The 16,586-nt window shown below is 39.4% G+C and overlaps 1 protein-coding gene across 2 annotated transcripts in view; it reads left to right on the top strand.

The window, feature by feature from the left end:
• The window catches only part of dennd1b (DENN/MADD domain containing 1B), a 228,040-nt gene that overhangs the window by 192,427 nt on the left and 19,027 nt on the right, over window positions 1-16,586 (top strand). For both annotated transcript variants that reach the window (XM_088349467.1, XM_088349468.1), the window contains 2 exons: window positions 4,182-4,238; window positions 9,066-9,155. In XM_088349467.1, coding sequence (XP_088205593.1) covers window positions 4,182-4,238; window positions 9,066-9,155 — 147 coding nt within the window. The remainder of the gene's footprint in view (window positions 1-4,181; window positions 4,239-9,065; window positions 9,156-16,586) is intronic.

Genomic DNA, 16,586 nt, shown 5'->3' on the forward strand with positions numbered 1-16,586 from the left:
GAATCATGGTGGACAATAAGTATTTAGTCAATACCAAAAGTTTTTCTCAATACTTAGTCATGTACCCTTTGTTAGCAATAATGGAGGGCAAATGTTTTCTGTAACTCTTCACAGGCTTTTCACACACCGTTAGCCGGTATTTTGCCTCATTTCTCCATGCAGATCTCTTCTAGAGCAGTGATGTTTTGGGGCTGTCATTGGGCCACATGGACTTCCCTCCACAGATTTTCTATGGGGTTCAGGTCTGAAGACTGACTCGGCCACTCCGGCACCTTTAAATGCTCTTTCGAAGACACTCCTTTGCTGCCCTGGCTGTGTGTTTGGGATCATTGTCATGCTGACTTACTTCTTATTTTCAATGTCCTTGCTGATGGAAGGATATTTTCTCTTAGAATTTCTTGATATATGGCCTTATTCATTCGATTCTTCACACATATCAGTCGGCCTGGTTAATTTGCAAAAAAACAGCCATAAAGCATGATGTTTCCACCCCCATGCATCACAGTCGGTATGGTCTTCTTTGTATGCAATTCAGTATTCTTTCTCCTCCAAAAACAAGAACCTGCTTACCAGGAGAAGGTGGGAGTGGAGGATGCTATATTATACATGTTACACCGATCCCTCTCTTACCTGGATAGGGCGAAGGGGGCTGTGAGGATTACATTTTTGGACTTCTCTAGTGCCTTCAATACCATACAGCCTCTGCTACTGAGTAGGAAATTGACAGAGATGGGAGTTAGCTCACACCTTGTAGAATGGATTACTGACTACCTGACAGGCAGACCGCAGTATGTGAAACAGGGGGGCTGTACATCGGACACCGTGGTTAGCAGCACAGGATCTCCGCAGGGGACCGTTCTCTCTCCGTTCCTATTCATTCTATATACATCGGACTTTAAGTACAACTCTGAGTCCTGCCATGTGCAAAAGTTTGCCGATGACACTGCGATCGTGGGATGTATCAAAAACGGGCAGGAGGAGGAGTACAGGAAATTGATTCAGGACTTTGTCCGATGGAGTGACGCAAACCACCTGCACCTAAACACCACCAAGACCAGAGAGATGGTGGTGGACTTCAGGAGAACCAGAACTCACCCGGTTCCTGTAACCATCAAGGGAGAATGTGTAGAATTTGTCCAGACCTACAAATACCTGGGTGTGCAGCTGGACAACAAACTGGACTGGACTGCCAACACAGAAGCTCTATGTAGGAAAGGGCAAAGCCGACTTTACTTCCTCAGAAGGCTGGCCTCCTTCAACATCTGCAAAAAGCTCCTGAAAATATTCTATGAGACAGTAGTGGCAAGCGCCCTCTTCTATGCGGCAGCGTGTTGGGGAGGCAGCGTCAAGAAGAAGGATGCCTCTCGTCTCAATAAACTGGCTAGGAAAGCGAGCTCTGTTGTGGGCAAAGAGCTGGACAGCCTAACAACAGCAGCTGAGAGACAGGCACTGAAAAAGCTGAGGTCAATCATGGACAATCCATCGCATCCGCTTCACAGCATTATCTCCGGACAGAAGAGCAGTTTCAGTGACAGACTGCTGTCACTGTCTTGTACTACGGACAGACTGAAGAGATCTTTTCTTCCTCATGCCATGAGGCTCTTTAACTCCACCCGGCAGAGTAAAGGCCCACATTAAACCACACCACCTACATTGGATCTTACTGCATTATGTGTTCTGTGTAGCACTATTTAGTTAATCTATATAACATGCTAAAGTGGGCATTTGCACGTCACACTGGGTATTTGTATATTGTTTTCTTTTGGCTTTATTATTGTATTGTTCTCAGCTCAGGGATGCTGCTGGAAATGTGAATTTCCCTTAGGGGATGAATAAAGTATCTATCTATCTATCTATCTATCTATCTATCTATCTGTGTTTCTACCCCCCAAAAAAAATTGTCTTTTGGTTTCATCTGTCCATAACACATTCTTCCAGTCAGCTCAAAGCTCCCTTATCTACTAAGGTCGTTGGGGCACCACTTTATGTGGTGTGCCTTGGGCATTTACAGCATGGCTTTGCCCATCCATCTCGAGGCTCTTCTGGATCATCCAAATTTGCACGACTTATTTACAAAGGTCTAATATGCACTTTATGACTATGTGTCCGCACTTTCTATTTATGTGTTGTACTGTCTACCTGTGTTGCTTAGTGTAGTGTGTAGCATAGTGTTGTTGTTTTTTTTGTGGGGGGGGTTTGTGTTTTTTTTTAAATGTTCTAGACACTGAGGGTTGAGTGTAACGTAATTTAAATTATCTGTTGACAATAAAGACTGTATGACAATAAAGCTGACTTTGACTTTGACTGTGACAAATGCTCTCTGGCGAATCGCAGACAGTCCTGGACAAGTACTTACTTTTGCAGGAGGACACGTCTGGCAGTGCAGGATTTGAGTCCTTTGCACCGCATTGTGTCACTGATAGTTACTGGGTTCCCATCTCTCTGTAGGTCATTTACTAGATCTAGATGTGGTTCTGGGATTTTTGATCACCATTAGTTTTATTATTTTGATTCCATGGTGTTAGGTCTTGCATAGAGCCCCAGATCAAGGGAGATTATCAGTGGTTTTGTATGTCTTCCATTTTCTATTAATTGCTCCCACAATTCATTGATTTACACTAAGCGTTTTAGCTATTCCAGATTCAGTCTTCCAAGCCTTGTACAAATCTACAATTTTGTCTCTGGTGTCCTTCGACAGAGAGTGACTGTCTGAGGTTTTGGACAGGTGTCCTTTACCCCGATACTGAGTTAAAACAGGTGCCATTAATACAGGTATTGAGTGGAGCCTAGACCTCCTTGAAAGAAGTAAGACCTCTTTGAGAGACAGAAATCTTGCTTGATTGTGGTTGACCTAAAACTTATTTTCCACTCTAATTTGGAAATAAATATTTTAAAAATCAAACAATGTTTTTTTTTCCACATTCTGTCTCTCATTGTTGAGGTCTACCCATGTTGACACGAATTAGATCTGCGTTGCCTAAAATATGAGCCCTATATTTTTAGACAGCTGCGCAAGGCCAACTGTACTCTGGAGAATAGTGCCAGTTTGCAACACAGACATGGCTTTTTGTGTCGTTGTCACTGGTGGTTGCCGCCGTAATAAATACATTTTTAATAAGTTTCACCGTAATCAAAGCCACATTGTTTAAAATATAGCAAAAAGGTAGAGGCTTTTAGTCTGGAGTTTACGGTTCTCCTAATGAAAATGTATTCATTTGCTGCTTCTCTTGTCCTCAGTGTCACCAACATTCAGTTAGCTACTTTTTGTTTTACTTGCTGTTTTTTTGTGTACTTGTGGTATTTATGAACACATATATCAGATTTAATGGGAAACAACTTCTGAGCTAGCTTAGGTAACTTTTGAGTTGTTCAATGCATGTAGGATCTATATCAGTGTCAGATCAGGCGGCTTATCCTGCTACTAGCAACCATGGAAACCAGTACTTTCTGTTTCATGTGGGGGATAAAACCCCTACCTAAAAAAACAGCCTCGAGATGGATGGGCGCCGCCATGCTGTAAATGCCCAAGGCACACCACATGAAGTGGTGCCCCAATGACCCTAGTGAATAAGGGAGCTTTGAGCTGAGAGATTATAATATTAAGAGCTTCAAAATAGGGTGTCATCTATTCCTTCGCTTTAATTCTGAATGTTTCAAAATCAATTTTACTCAATGGTTTATTAATAGACCAAAAAAAAGGAATATAACCTCTATTGGTAAATGTCTGTATGTCTATTCATAAATATATATCCTCTTATCTTCATTTTTTTCTCGTTTTTTTTATTTGGATAGAATGTGCAATATATACAACGACAAAAAATAAAAAGCCAAAAATAAAGATCCGTCATTTTGAAAAGGTAGCAAAAATATGAGAAAAACAAGATAGGCCCAGATAATCTTTACCTCATGTATTGCCGAGGTATCTGATATCAGACTTAATCCTTTTATACAAAAAAATATTTAAATCTTTTTCCCCCCCTCCTGGCCCTCTTGCCACATTTTGTACGCAATACGGCCCACCCTTTAAATAGAGAATTTAATGAGCTGCTTCCTGCCTTTAAAATGAATGTTCAAAGTGCTCTTGTATGTGATAATATTAATATATCACCGATGAAAACACAGCAAACGAGTTGGTGATACATTTTTTCTTTCTTAATCAATGTTTATGTGTTTCCTTCCAGGCCAAAAGTCACGCCAAAAGGGGCATCCGGGACATCAAGGGTCGGCTCAAAGCACGGGTGAGCTTCACTGCGGACCTTCGCAGCTCACACACAACAACACACAGTTACATAACCACTCACATTCAGAATGACATGGATAAACACCCTTGCAAGGAAGCCGGACACACATACCCCATCAAAGCGAGAGACGGTGTGCCTGTTTTACATAGAGCATGCTGTTCCATCGCCAGAGTCTTTAAAGCAGGTGTTCCTGAAACTTTTCCTGTAAGGGCCAGATAACTTTTCACTTCTCTGATGAAGGGGCAGTTTGTAAAAGGGCTAGAGAGAGAGTCATTGCTTGCTTTTAGAATAGAATAGAATAGATTTTTTTGTCATTGTAACATGTGAATAGCACAACAAAATTAAAAAGTTCCATTTTTAAGGTGCAAGAACATTTACTAGATGAAATACCACAATTAGAATATTAGATAAAAAACTAAGACCAACAATGAATATTGCATCCTGGAAGGGGGATTATCTCATGCGTGTTCCTTCTCAAGATTTCTTTATTTTCCTCATGATAAGATTTTTGAATTTTTCCTTGCCCTCCTGTAGGTTTTAGATCAGGGGATGGTGTAATAGTAATATATATGTGGTCTGTGCAGCCCTTTGAGATTCCTTGTGATTAAGGGTGTCACAAATAAACATTACCTGACTTGATTTAACAATTGCAGAAGTGCCTAAAGGTAAAATTGTATTGTTTTCCAGAAATCCAGCGCACTGGATTCCTTACTGAACAAAAGTCAGAATGTAAATAATAATATTATTCATAAAATACATTTTCACAAAAATTTCATCTGTGAGTCCTTCACGCACAAAAAAAATCCATAGAACATTTACTTTCGTTTGTGCCGTGAACAGGTTTGGGTAGGGTTACTTTAACTTGATTACTTTCAATTACTTTTGGATTACTCCAATACCAAATATGCTAATAAAAGACAAAAGAAACTAAATATGAATAAAATTATGACTCACAACACGTGGTAAGCTTTCTCTTCTGGCTTTGATCTTCTTTATCTCCGGCAAAACGAACATAAAATGCGACAGAAACAAAATAAAAATAAATCCAAACAGCTTGCCAAAATCATTTTTGTCGTTCCATGTATTCCGTTACTCCCCAAGCCTGCACAGAATTTAGTAATTTTATTCATATTTAGTTTCTTTTGTCTTTTATTAGCATATTTGGTATTGGAGTAATCCAAAAGTAATTGAAAGTAATCAAGTTAAAGTAACCCTACCCAACCCTGGCCGTGAACCGTCTTAATAGGTCAAAATTAGGTTACGATATTTTCCGGACTTTAAGGCGCATCCAAGAACCATGGCCAGAAATTTGAAAGTTTGCCTTATAACCTCGCGCGACTTATTTTCCGCAGAATGTGGCAGATAAGATTGTCAGGGTTCGTACGGCTGCTTGAAATACTTAAGAATTCTTCAATTCTGATGTAGTGTTTTCAAGGTGTGAAAAGTGTTTGAAGTTTAGGTGAAGTGCTTGTAAATGCTTGAAATTGTTACCATGTTTCATAGGTTATATGTTTAGCTAAGGTTAAAAGCTAGGTTTTGGCCTTCTAACAAGGGTTTTAAACTTATTTTATGTTTCCAAAATAGGATTGGGGCTAGGGTAAAAGGTTTAGGCTCCTTATTAGGGTATGAATTCAATTTAGGGTTCTGAATGAGGCTTTAGGCTAGAGTTACAGCTTGAGTTAGGTGTAGGTTTAAGTTTAGAAACTAGGTTTTGAGCTCCATATTAGGGTTCTAAACTGGATGTAGGGTTACAAAATAGTTTAGAGAAAGGGTTACGATTCGAAACAAGGTTAGGGCTAGAGTTACAGCTAGTGTTAGGTGTAGGTTTGCCAGGTAGACCTTTGGGATCGGAAAATGGCAGCGTGTACCGCACTGTACTTTTGACTTTGTATACTGAAAGGCCTCGGGGCAATTATTTCCTTTTCAGGTACTTTGTGACCTGAAACTTTTGTATGTAGAAACGTTTGTAGGTAGAGGTAACACTGTATTTACCACTGGGGGTCTAGTTGTAATTTGAACATGTGAAATGCACAATGAAATTAACATTTGAGTCTGGTACCATTACTAAAGATATTGTGATAATGAGGTAAAACTAAACTAGATGAAAGATATTAAGCCAAATTTTTGGTTGGGCCTAAAAGTTCAATCATTATGTTCGGGTTGGGCCGGAGCAGGCTTTTCCCTCACTACTGTATATATATTTTTTAATTTTCTACCCAGTATTGTTCTCCTTTGTCCTTCTGCCTCCATCTTAATGCAAGTGCTGCCATGGACTAGTTTTGCTGCTCTGGCAAGTGGCACAATTTTCAACCCGTCAAAATGATTGACTGCCAATTGTGAAACAGTTCTGTCAATAATGAAAAATTGTCGGTTATTGTATCCTCTGCGGATGATACATTCTTGGTAACTTTTATTTCATTACAAAAAGCAGCACTTTATTTGTTAGCATAAATCACCTTTCCCCTGCCTGGGTCCTCACAAATAAAAAAGGAAATTTCAGGTTTCCTCTGGGCTTGGTCCTGCAAATCAAGTTAATTGGTCAGGCTCACGCTGGTTCAAGCTGAAATTTAATTTAGGCAGGTTCTTATCTCTAAGCCCAATATCTTTTCACGTGTCATCTATATCACTTCTAGTTCAGTGGTAATAGATTGGCACTCTCACCCTAGCGACCTGGGGTTGAATCCTGTACAACCAGAAACACACACGCACCAAGATTTTGAATTGATTTTTGTTAAAAAGAATAATAATAGTGCGTCAAATTCTCCCTCGTATTGTTCAGAAGGCCGAACCAAATGTGGAGTTAGGGGACCACTGCTTTAATGAGTGGCAAAATTGCCTTGTCACTTTGTTACTATTGCTCTGTTTTCAAGTAATGCCCCTCTGGCGATGGACTGTCACCTGCCCCCCAGCCCCTCTACCAGCTTTATCGTCTGCATATTTCATCAGCGATCCTGAGATTTCCTCAAAGCGAATGGAACGAGGTGTATGTTACCATTAGGGCGCTGAATTTGATGAAGGAAACACAGTTTGAACTATCAGCAGGGTGCTGAATTTGCAGTACTCTGTAAAACATCCATGTGCGCAAACACTCACAAATAAATGAATACAAATCTGAAACTAGAATGACTGTGTGCCATAAGAGCATCACCCGCATTGAGACGCAAAACCATTTTTGGCAGGGTCGTTACCCTAATGCTTGTGAAAGATATGAGTCCTGGCCAACCATGTTCTGGTCTAAGAGAGTAGAACATCCTTCTGGGAAAAATTCGGAGTCAATAAACCAAAAGCGCTGAGTCAGCTTTTTTGCAGTTTTCATATCTTGGGTAACTTCCCTGACTGAATGTTAAATATGGTGTTGATATCCATTTCTTTCGGGCCTTGCAGAGTTGAGTGTCTATCTGGGAAAGCAAAATCAAAAGTGCTAAATCAGCTTTTTTTTTTTTTTTTTTTTGCAGTTATCACATCTAGGGTAACTTCTCTGATTGACTTTTAAATATGCTGTTAAATATGGCCTTGCAGAGTTTAATGTCTTTCTGGGAATGCTGGGTCAGCAAAACCAAAAGTTCAAACAGACAGATAAATATACAAAATGAAAACATTATCACCTCTCTCGGTTTGCTCGTAGTTGATAATCTTGTTGTTTTTAAGGACTTGTGAAAGATTGTTTCTTTGTTGGTCATCAACTTAACCTCATTGCTGCACGCCGATAATGGACAGTAAAAGACATTAAGCTTGGTTGCCATGTTCCGAATACCTGAATTGAGAAGGATAGGGTTTGAATGTAACTCGTTAATCGTATCTAGTAACAATACCATCACTTAAGCCCCATTTTAAAGACCATCTTTGTACTTTATAAAACAGCATACAAGGAAATATGAAAAACATTTTTTACTGCCGGGACGAATCTAGGAAATTTCACAAGGTTTAAAGTTTAAAAATGTATATTATTTAAGGCAGGCATGTCAAACATATAACCCACGGGCCAGGCCCAGCTTATCATCTAATCCGGCTTGCCATGAATTTTGATTGTTTCAGAAAAAGCAGCTCTCTAGGTCATTTCTATCAGAAGTTATGATTTTTTAAATAACTGCCAACAAAATGCTCTTTCTGGGCACCAGAAGGAAGTAGATGTGTCAAATAGCCATCATTCTGCATGTGCCTTTAAGCCTCAAGCGTAATGCAGACTGCTATCGAAGGACCAAATGTGAAGTTCAAACTTGAATAGGCACTCAAAATAAGGAGAGAGGACATCAATGGATTTCGAATTTGCATGGAGGCCCAGAAGAAAGGCTCTCAGATAAGAAATTTCTAATTCATGTGGTTTCTTTTTTTTTGTTTCAGTTGTTTTTTTATCCACTTAAATCTTAAATTTGATTTCAAAAGAAATTGTAAAAGTCTTTAAAAGTATTGAATTTAACTTTCCTTTAACTGTAGGAATCCTGTATTAGTAAATCGAAATTAAAATGAATTAATTTCTTCATTAATGGTTTTACCAAAAGTGAAAAATTGATTTGTAGTTATGTATTTCAGATTTGATATACCGTATTTCCGGTCTATAAGGGGCACCAAAATGTAAGGCGCACGTTTGAATTTTGGGGTTTTAAGGTAAAGTCCAGAAAATATGGGACATTGATATCTAAACTCGACCTGGTGTTAATTAATTGTGAAATACATCATGACCTTTCTATAATAACGAGAGGCCAGCAAATGTATGGGAGGTTTGTCTTTGAAATGATGTTTTGGACCGTGGCTGGGTGAACGTGTTTGCAAGTCACATGTCCACAAAAATGTCTGAGACTGATGCTCACTATTCGGGCCTCACAGGAAGAAGAGGAGGAAGGCATGACTGTCTGTGCAGGGTCCCCCACGAGTACCAAGAGCCTGTCTCCAAGGCGACTGCAAAGGATGAGACGGGTATGACACACACACACATAAGCAGACACTGCACACCATTAAATTAGTTAACTGCCTCTGCACAGATCTGGACAGAATCTGACTGAAATAGATGCAGCCTTTCAGCTGGGTTTTCCTTTGTCTCCCATGACGTCATTCCAACACTCCCTTTCTCCTTATCATCTTGCTCATCTATCAAACTATACTATCGTTTTGCACTGGTGCACGAACATTTGGAATTGGTACACGGCACAAACGTTTGGTGCAACCAAATTCTTATTGAAAATCAATGGGTCAGTCCTTTATGAGAAATATTGTATAGAAATGTATTTTAAGCAATAATAGCAGTTAAATGATTATTTTTTTTGAATACCCATGAATACCCATTTGTGGTTAAGTCGCCTGTGCCAAGTGTAGTTTGTGACTTTTAAACACATTCAAGAAGTTTAGTGAGAGACTTGGAGTGAGACGAGAGAGAGAAACAGACGGAGATGAGAGGGACAGACTGAGATGAGACTGATAGTAGAACGACTGACTGGGACTAAAATGGAAACCAAAATCGGATATGAGGGAGACAGACTAAGACTGAGATTAGAACCGGACTGGACTGGACCGCACCGAACTGGACCAGACAGACAATTTATAACTTTATTACGAACAAATTTGTTCTTGTTTATTTTCATGATAGATTTTTTAGGGGTGTTGAAGTCGGGAACTACAACTATTGAGTGAAAGAGACATGGTAAAATAATGAATGATATAGTCTAAAGAAAAACAATTCAATAATTCATAAAATCAAATTAGCTGGCAACCAGTTCAGGATGTCCCTTGCCCACTGCCCCCAAGATAGCTGGGATGGGCTCCAGCACCCCCGCAACCTACTGAGTATATATATATATATATATATATATATATATATATATATATATATATATATATATATATATATACAGTAATCCCTCGGTTATCGCGGTTAATGGGGACCAAAACCACCCGTGAAAAGTTAAAATCCGCGAGGTAGCGACGCCCCTTCAAAAATGCTTACATTTTTTTTTTTAATTATTATTATTTTTTAAACCCGCGCAGCTCTGAACCCATGAACGTGGAACCGTGAGCGTGGAACCACGAAGTAGCGACGCCCCTTCAAAAATGCTTAAAAAAGAGAGAGAGGAGAAAAAAAAATCTCTATATGTGTATATATATATATATATATATATATTTTTTTTTTTTGTAATTTTTTTTTATTAATATTATTATCTTAGACCCGCGAAGCTCTGAACCCGAGAACGTGGAACCGCAAAGTAGCGAGGTCCCACTGTATATATATTTATATATATATATATTTTTTTTTATTTTATTTTATTTATTTATTTTCCAAAACTGAAATCATAAGTGTCTCTCTTGGCAAAGTGTTTATGTTGTTTTTTTTTTCTTATGTTAGAATTGAGCACTTACATTGCATCAACAAAACCCTGCTTCATCAGGTTACCTTAACCCTTTATTGACCAATTTGATTTTTTTTTTTATTTTGGCCATGAAAGATTCAAAAATTATGTTAAAAAGTAGGTACTTTTTGACCCTTTTTTCATAAGAACCCAAAACTGTCAATATCTGGCAATATCTACCATACGTATTTATTAAGACGATATATTAACAGTTTAAAATGAAAAACCAAACTAAAAACGGACTTGGATTTTTCATTATAATAAAGTAGAGACTGGAACTGAACATGAACAGATTTTAAGAAGACATAAACTGGAAAAAAAAAAAAAAACATTAAAAAAAAAAAAAAAAACAGTTTTTTAGTCTGGGTCTCAGTCATATATTGTCAACTATTTTTCATCATGACCAGCTGTTTCTTGGTCCTGTGTGCAGCAATTCCTGGAGATAGACAGAGACCATACATGACCCATCAGTACCCCAATCGATTGCCCCTTTGACCAGCTAAACTAATAAAGTAATGTTCAAATGATTGGAATGTTTTTTAAAAAAAAATATATTGCTTTACAAAATGCATGAAAATGCCTGTGATTGGTCTGTTTCAACACGTGGATGCCTGTAAGATACGATTGTTGGAAGTTAATGACACCTTGTGGGGGTTTTTGAGAACTACTTTGATTAATTTCAATTGTTTGTTTGTTTGTACATGATTCAAATTGAATCTTTTCTTCCGGCGCCGTCACGAATGGCAGCCACTCCAGCAGCTCCCGTGTTATTTTTGATTGTTCTCGATTGTTCTCAGCTCAGGGATGCTGCTGGAAATGTGAATTTCCCTTCGGGAATGAACAAAGTATCTATCTATCTATCTATCTATCTAATTTTGATGTATTTTTTTATAACAGTCGCAGGGTTATGATAATTTAAATAGTGCCCCCATGGTCACAAGAGGGTTAAAGTTGTGTTTCTCAACTGGTCTTACATCAGGACCCACCATCCCATTCAAATCAAGACAAAAAATTGCTCAGTGTTCCACTTGATGCTGTTAGACAGGCAGAGGAGTGTAGGCAGCAATAGACAGTGATATATATTCTGCTGAGAATATTGAGTTCTTGCCTTAGTTTGTATCAAGTACTACTGCACGTATGCAATGAGAGAAAATTGGATTGTACTTCAGTGCACCGTTAATGTGAACATTCGCTTTCCAGTTTTAAGAGAATTTAGCGATTAAGCACACATATCTGGACAGGACTTATTTAACACAGATCCCTCGGGATTCCCAAGTGGATTTCTTTTCTTTTATATTCAAACATGGCCATTTTCAACATAATGTCTGCATGCACAAAGTGACATTTTGGTCCAGCTCGTGTAAGACTGTGATTAGGAGAGATTGCGGGCTCCCTAATTAGCATTGTGTGTCCAGTGTGTGCGTGCGTTCGGCCTGAAAATTCTTCGCACACGAGAAGGTGCGAAGGCCTGCGGGGGGAGAGCAGAGGAACGGCAATTAGGGATTTTTTTTTTCACCAGGACTTTCGACGTCCATACAAAGGATGCTCGCGGATGGGTGCAACTAACACACACGCACGCGGCGAATTAAGCAAACACACTCGCTCACGGTCGCCTCCGTGCCATTAAGTCTGTAACGGGTCCCTGGAGACCGCTGCGGGAGGGTCACAAAAGACCCCGGGATGCACGTCCCAAAGCTGGGTGTATTTATCATCGGCCAGTGGTACAAAAACATACGATATCCTCACAACTGTTTTTAGCGTGACTTTCTTTTTTATATTGATTCTTTTCTGTAAAAAAAATTCTTTTTATATGATCCAAATGTAGGTTCTTCTTTTGTGATGGAAAACGCAATGGCCACTGACTAAATAAGCAATTAATAAAAAGATGTAATTAATTACAGATAATTGATACATTTATAGTTTATTACAGTAGTTCTCAACTGGTCTGATTTCAGGACCCACCATTCCAACCTAATTCCAAGCAACGACCCGGACAAGAAAAAAAATTCCTCTTCCAATATGTATCCAATGAAAAAAATGTGTAGTTTAAAGCAGAGATAGTATAATATATTCACATTGTTAAAAAAAAAAGAAAAGAAAAAGACCAGCAAAACCAAAACAACTTGAAGTACCGTGTTTACTTTTGCATTACCCTCCATCGCATATAAGTGCCCCCTGAAACTGCTTTCAAATAGCAACACATTATATTAATAAAGCATGTACTTAAGCATCGATCATTTTTTTAAATATATGGTTAATAGGGATTAATATGCAGTTCTGGTAAAAAGCTAAAAACATAACATTTTTAAACAATTTTCCCTTTCCGGCAGCGCTTCAATAGCGGACTATATTTTCATGTTTCGTGATCGTTTCCCTCTCTGACTCAATCGTTGTTGTCACTGTTTTTCACTTTTTCTTTACTTTACACTAACTTTGAGACCCATTATCAGGGGCAGAAAAAAAACTACAAAATCACATAAAATGAGATGTTGTCCCTCTCCAACGCGCCGATTGACTGAGCAAAAAGAAGAGATTGAGCCGGGCATTATCGGCATCTACTGTTAAGGAGTTTAATTGACCATCTGTTTTTTCTTCTTCTTAGCATTATTTTACCACAGTCAATTGCAAGCTGCCCACTAAACCCCCCACTATATAAGCACTGGTTTAACAGACACTTTTATAAGGACACCTCAATTGATTCACCCCACATAGAATTTTAAGTATAATTTTTGAGAGAGAAAAAAACAAAAAATCCTATGTCAACAAGTTTTTGCTGCACACAATGGTAAAGCAATATTTGTTTTTATTTTACTTTTATGTGAAACCTTTCATTTTGCTCATTATGTTAATAAGTTAGTAGACACTCCAAATAAGAAGAAGAAGAAGAAGAAAAAGAATTTACTTTTATTGTCATTCTTGTGCCCATGCACACAGAACGAAATGTGTCCCACTTCTGCAGAAGAGGACACTTTTCGGCACATGCAAGATTGTTTACAGAAGTACTCATGGAGAACGCCATAGCGTATCTAGCAATTTGAAATTATTGTGCTATAGGAGGCGGAACAGAGTTGTCGCCCAAAATATGAATTATATCCAAAACCTCACTTTCCCTTCATTAAATGCTTTCCGTGTTTTCGCTTTTCCGCCATGGTGTGTTGATGTCTACGCTCCGCGGAAGAACGTGGAAACCGAGCAGCCGCGATAGAATTTAAGATTCATGAATTGATGTTTCGTAGGTGGAGGTAGCTGAAAAAAAAACCCCGATCAGTTTTTATCCGTGTGTTACATTAAAAAGGTTATAAGTAATTTTATCCTTTAAATGTATTCTATCTTGCGAGTTGCATTGAAAATTGTTTCTTCATCTCTTTTTTTTTACGTATTTGGCAATTTTTGAAGCAGCACACCAGCGCGTCCCCTGCTCAGTTCTGAGGTCATGAGATCAAACCTTCCTGTGTGGAGTTTGCATGTTCTCCCCGTGCTTGCATGGGTTTCCGCCAGGCACTCCGGTTTCCTCCCACATTCCAAAAACATGCATGTCAGGTTAATTGGCTGGTCCAAATTGTCCCTAGGTGTGAATGAGCAAATGAGATGTACGTCTCTGTGTGCCCTGCGACTGGCTGGCAAACAGTTCTGGGTGTCTCCTGCCCACTGCCTGAGGATAGCTGGGTTGGGCTCCAGCATCCCCGCCACCCTACTGAGAATAAGAGGTGCAGATAATGGATGGATGGATGGCCATTTTTTTGCTGTTCAATATGATTGAACTAGTTTTTATTGCACTATTGTTACGATGGGCTTTTTTCATTGCATGTAATCACAACTTAGACCAGTCTTGAAGCACTACTTTGTAAAACTTTTGCCTATTGATTCGAGCATTCTTTTGTCCTACCTTTCTCTTTTCACTTTCAATGTCAGAAAAGCAGGCCAGATTTGGTAAACTGAAAACGGTCTGGGCTGGCTATTCACCATGGCATTCTTTGAATAGTCTTTAATAAATTCACCCTCTTTGAAAAGTTTGCAGTGCTTGGCGATCAGCGTTGTGACCTTGTAGCTCTCCTCTGTAGCATTTTCATTTGACTCGGATGGTCTGGTGAAAAGAAGCTGTTCTGCCATTAAAACAGCTTCAGTTAGCTTTTTGGCTTTTTGTGATCAGCATGTTTTGTCTGGCTGTGCCTCTTGATATTATATGCTTTGAAAACAGCCACATTCTCTTGGCAGATTAAGCAGACGCAGTTTTGGATTTTAGTAATAAAAATACTCAGATTTCTGCTTGTCCTGGGACTGGCAGCCCCTCACAGTCAACTTTTCTTATTTTCATTTCTCTCATGCTGAAGTTTTGGGTTTTTTCTTGCCCTCGTGTAGGTTTCTGAACAGGGGATGTTGTAATGGTGGTCTGTGCAGCTATTAGACACTTTTTGTGACTAAGGTCTATACAAATAAACATGACTTGACTTATTTACAGTCGCCATGTTGGAAATGGGGTGGGCTAAAACTCTGATGAAATGATGAATTTATTTTTGTACAAATTTATTTTATACTTCGTTTAACATTACTGGCGGGCCACATTATATTAATCTCATAACAGGGACAGTAAAAATTTGATCACGGACTGTAATTGTCCTCAGGTCAGTCTTTTGACATGACAACCCACGAGAGCAGACCACACAAAAGCAGATGTGTATGAATGTTGCTGGTATTTATTGGGATTTAGGTTGGATTAGATGTAGAGTTTCCAACACACTCAAAAAATGTTAGTAAGCACATGCTCTGAAAGAGTGACTTTGCTCTGCTGCATTGGCCTACAGTGTGACTTGACAAGCATTCAGTAGCAGCACAACCTTCAAAAGCACTATCTGATAAAGAACCATTCCAATCTCCCAAAGATCCTTTTTTTTTTGGCAAACCACCGAAACTCTTGCCTAGAAAAGTTGAGATGAATGAACTGCCCTAATGTGTGCGCGTAGCGGATGCACAATCCATCCTTGCCTCTTGGAAAGCTTGTTGATTAGGAATGTAGGAGGAATGCTTTGGTTTGATCAAATCAAGGCTGCTGGCTTCAAACATCCGCCGCCACTGTTTTGGCTCCCTCTGTGTAAGCGGCGGCTCTCGAAAGCCCGTTGAGGATGTTGGATAATGTTCGGGATGCGATTTCGCCTGGCTGCGTTAGGCTAGCTGGCAACGGCAGACGTATTTGTTATACATTGTTATGCCTGTCACTGGGAACAAAGTGACAGTAGAAGAAAGAGCAGAGGTGTCCTAGACCAAGTTACGGACAATCAAGCAGCAGACTCGGCCCAGGTCCCCTTGCGCAGAACCCAGAATGTTGTGAAATATGCGCAGATGGAGAGGGAGCTCACTGTGGGGCCTGTGCACGCAGGCGTGTGTGTGAGAGTGTGAGCAAGCTAGAATTGAATAAATGCATGCTTGCCGATGTTTGCGAATTCTTTCAGGAAGAGACAGCTCATATATTCATGGCGAGTGGACACAGACAATATAATGTGTACACAAAACTTGACATGTACTCTAATCTGGAAAATAATCTGGCTGTGTCTGTATGCATGTCTGCATATATGCTGTATATATATATATATATATATATATATATATATATATATATATATATATATAATGTGTGTGTGTGTGTGTGTGTATGCAGCACGGCGGCGCAGTGGTTATTGTGATGATGTCGCGAGATCAAACCTTCCTGTGTGGAGTTTGCATGTTCTCCCCGTGCTTTTGTGGGTTTCCTCCGGGCACTCGAGTTTCCTCCCACATTCCAAAAACATACACAGCAGGTTGATTGACCGGTCCAAATTGTCCGCAGGTGTGAATGAGCGAGCGAATTGTCTGTCCCTGTGTGCCCTGCGACTGGCTGGCAACCAGTTCAGGGTGTCCCCTGGCCACTGCCTGAAGATAACTTTGATGGGCTCCAGCACACCCGCGACCCTAAGCGGTGCATATAATTTATATATATATATATATATATATATTTTGTATATATTCACAGTTT

This window comes from Urocampus carinirostris, chromosome 12 (assembly GCF_059441175.1).
Source record: "Urocampus carinirostris isolate Australia breed hairy pipefish chromosome 12, RoL_Ucar_1.0, whole genome shotgun sequence".
Classification (NCBI taxonomy): domain Eukaryota; kingdom Metazoa; phylum Chordata; class Actinopteri; order Syngnathiformes; family Syngnathidae; genus Urocampus; species Urocampus carinirostris.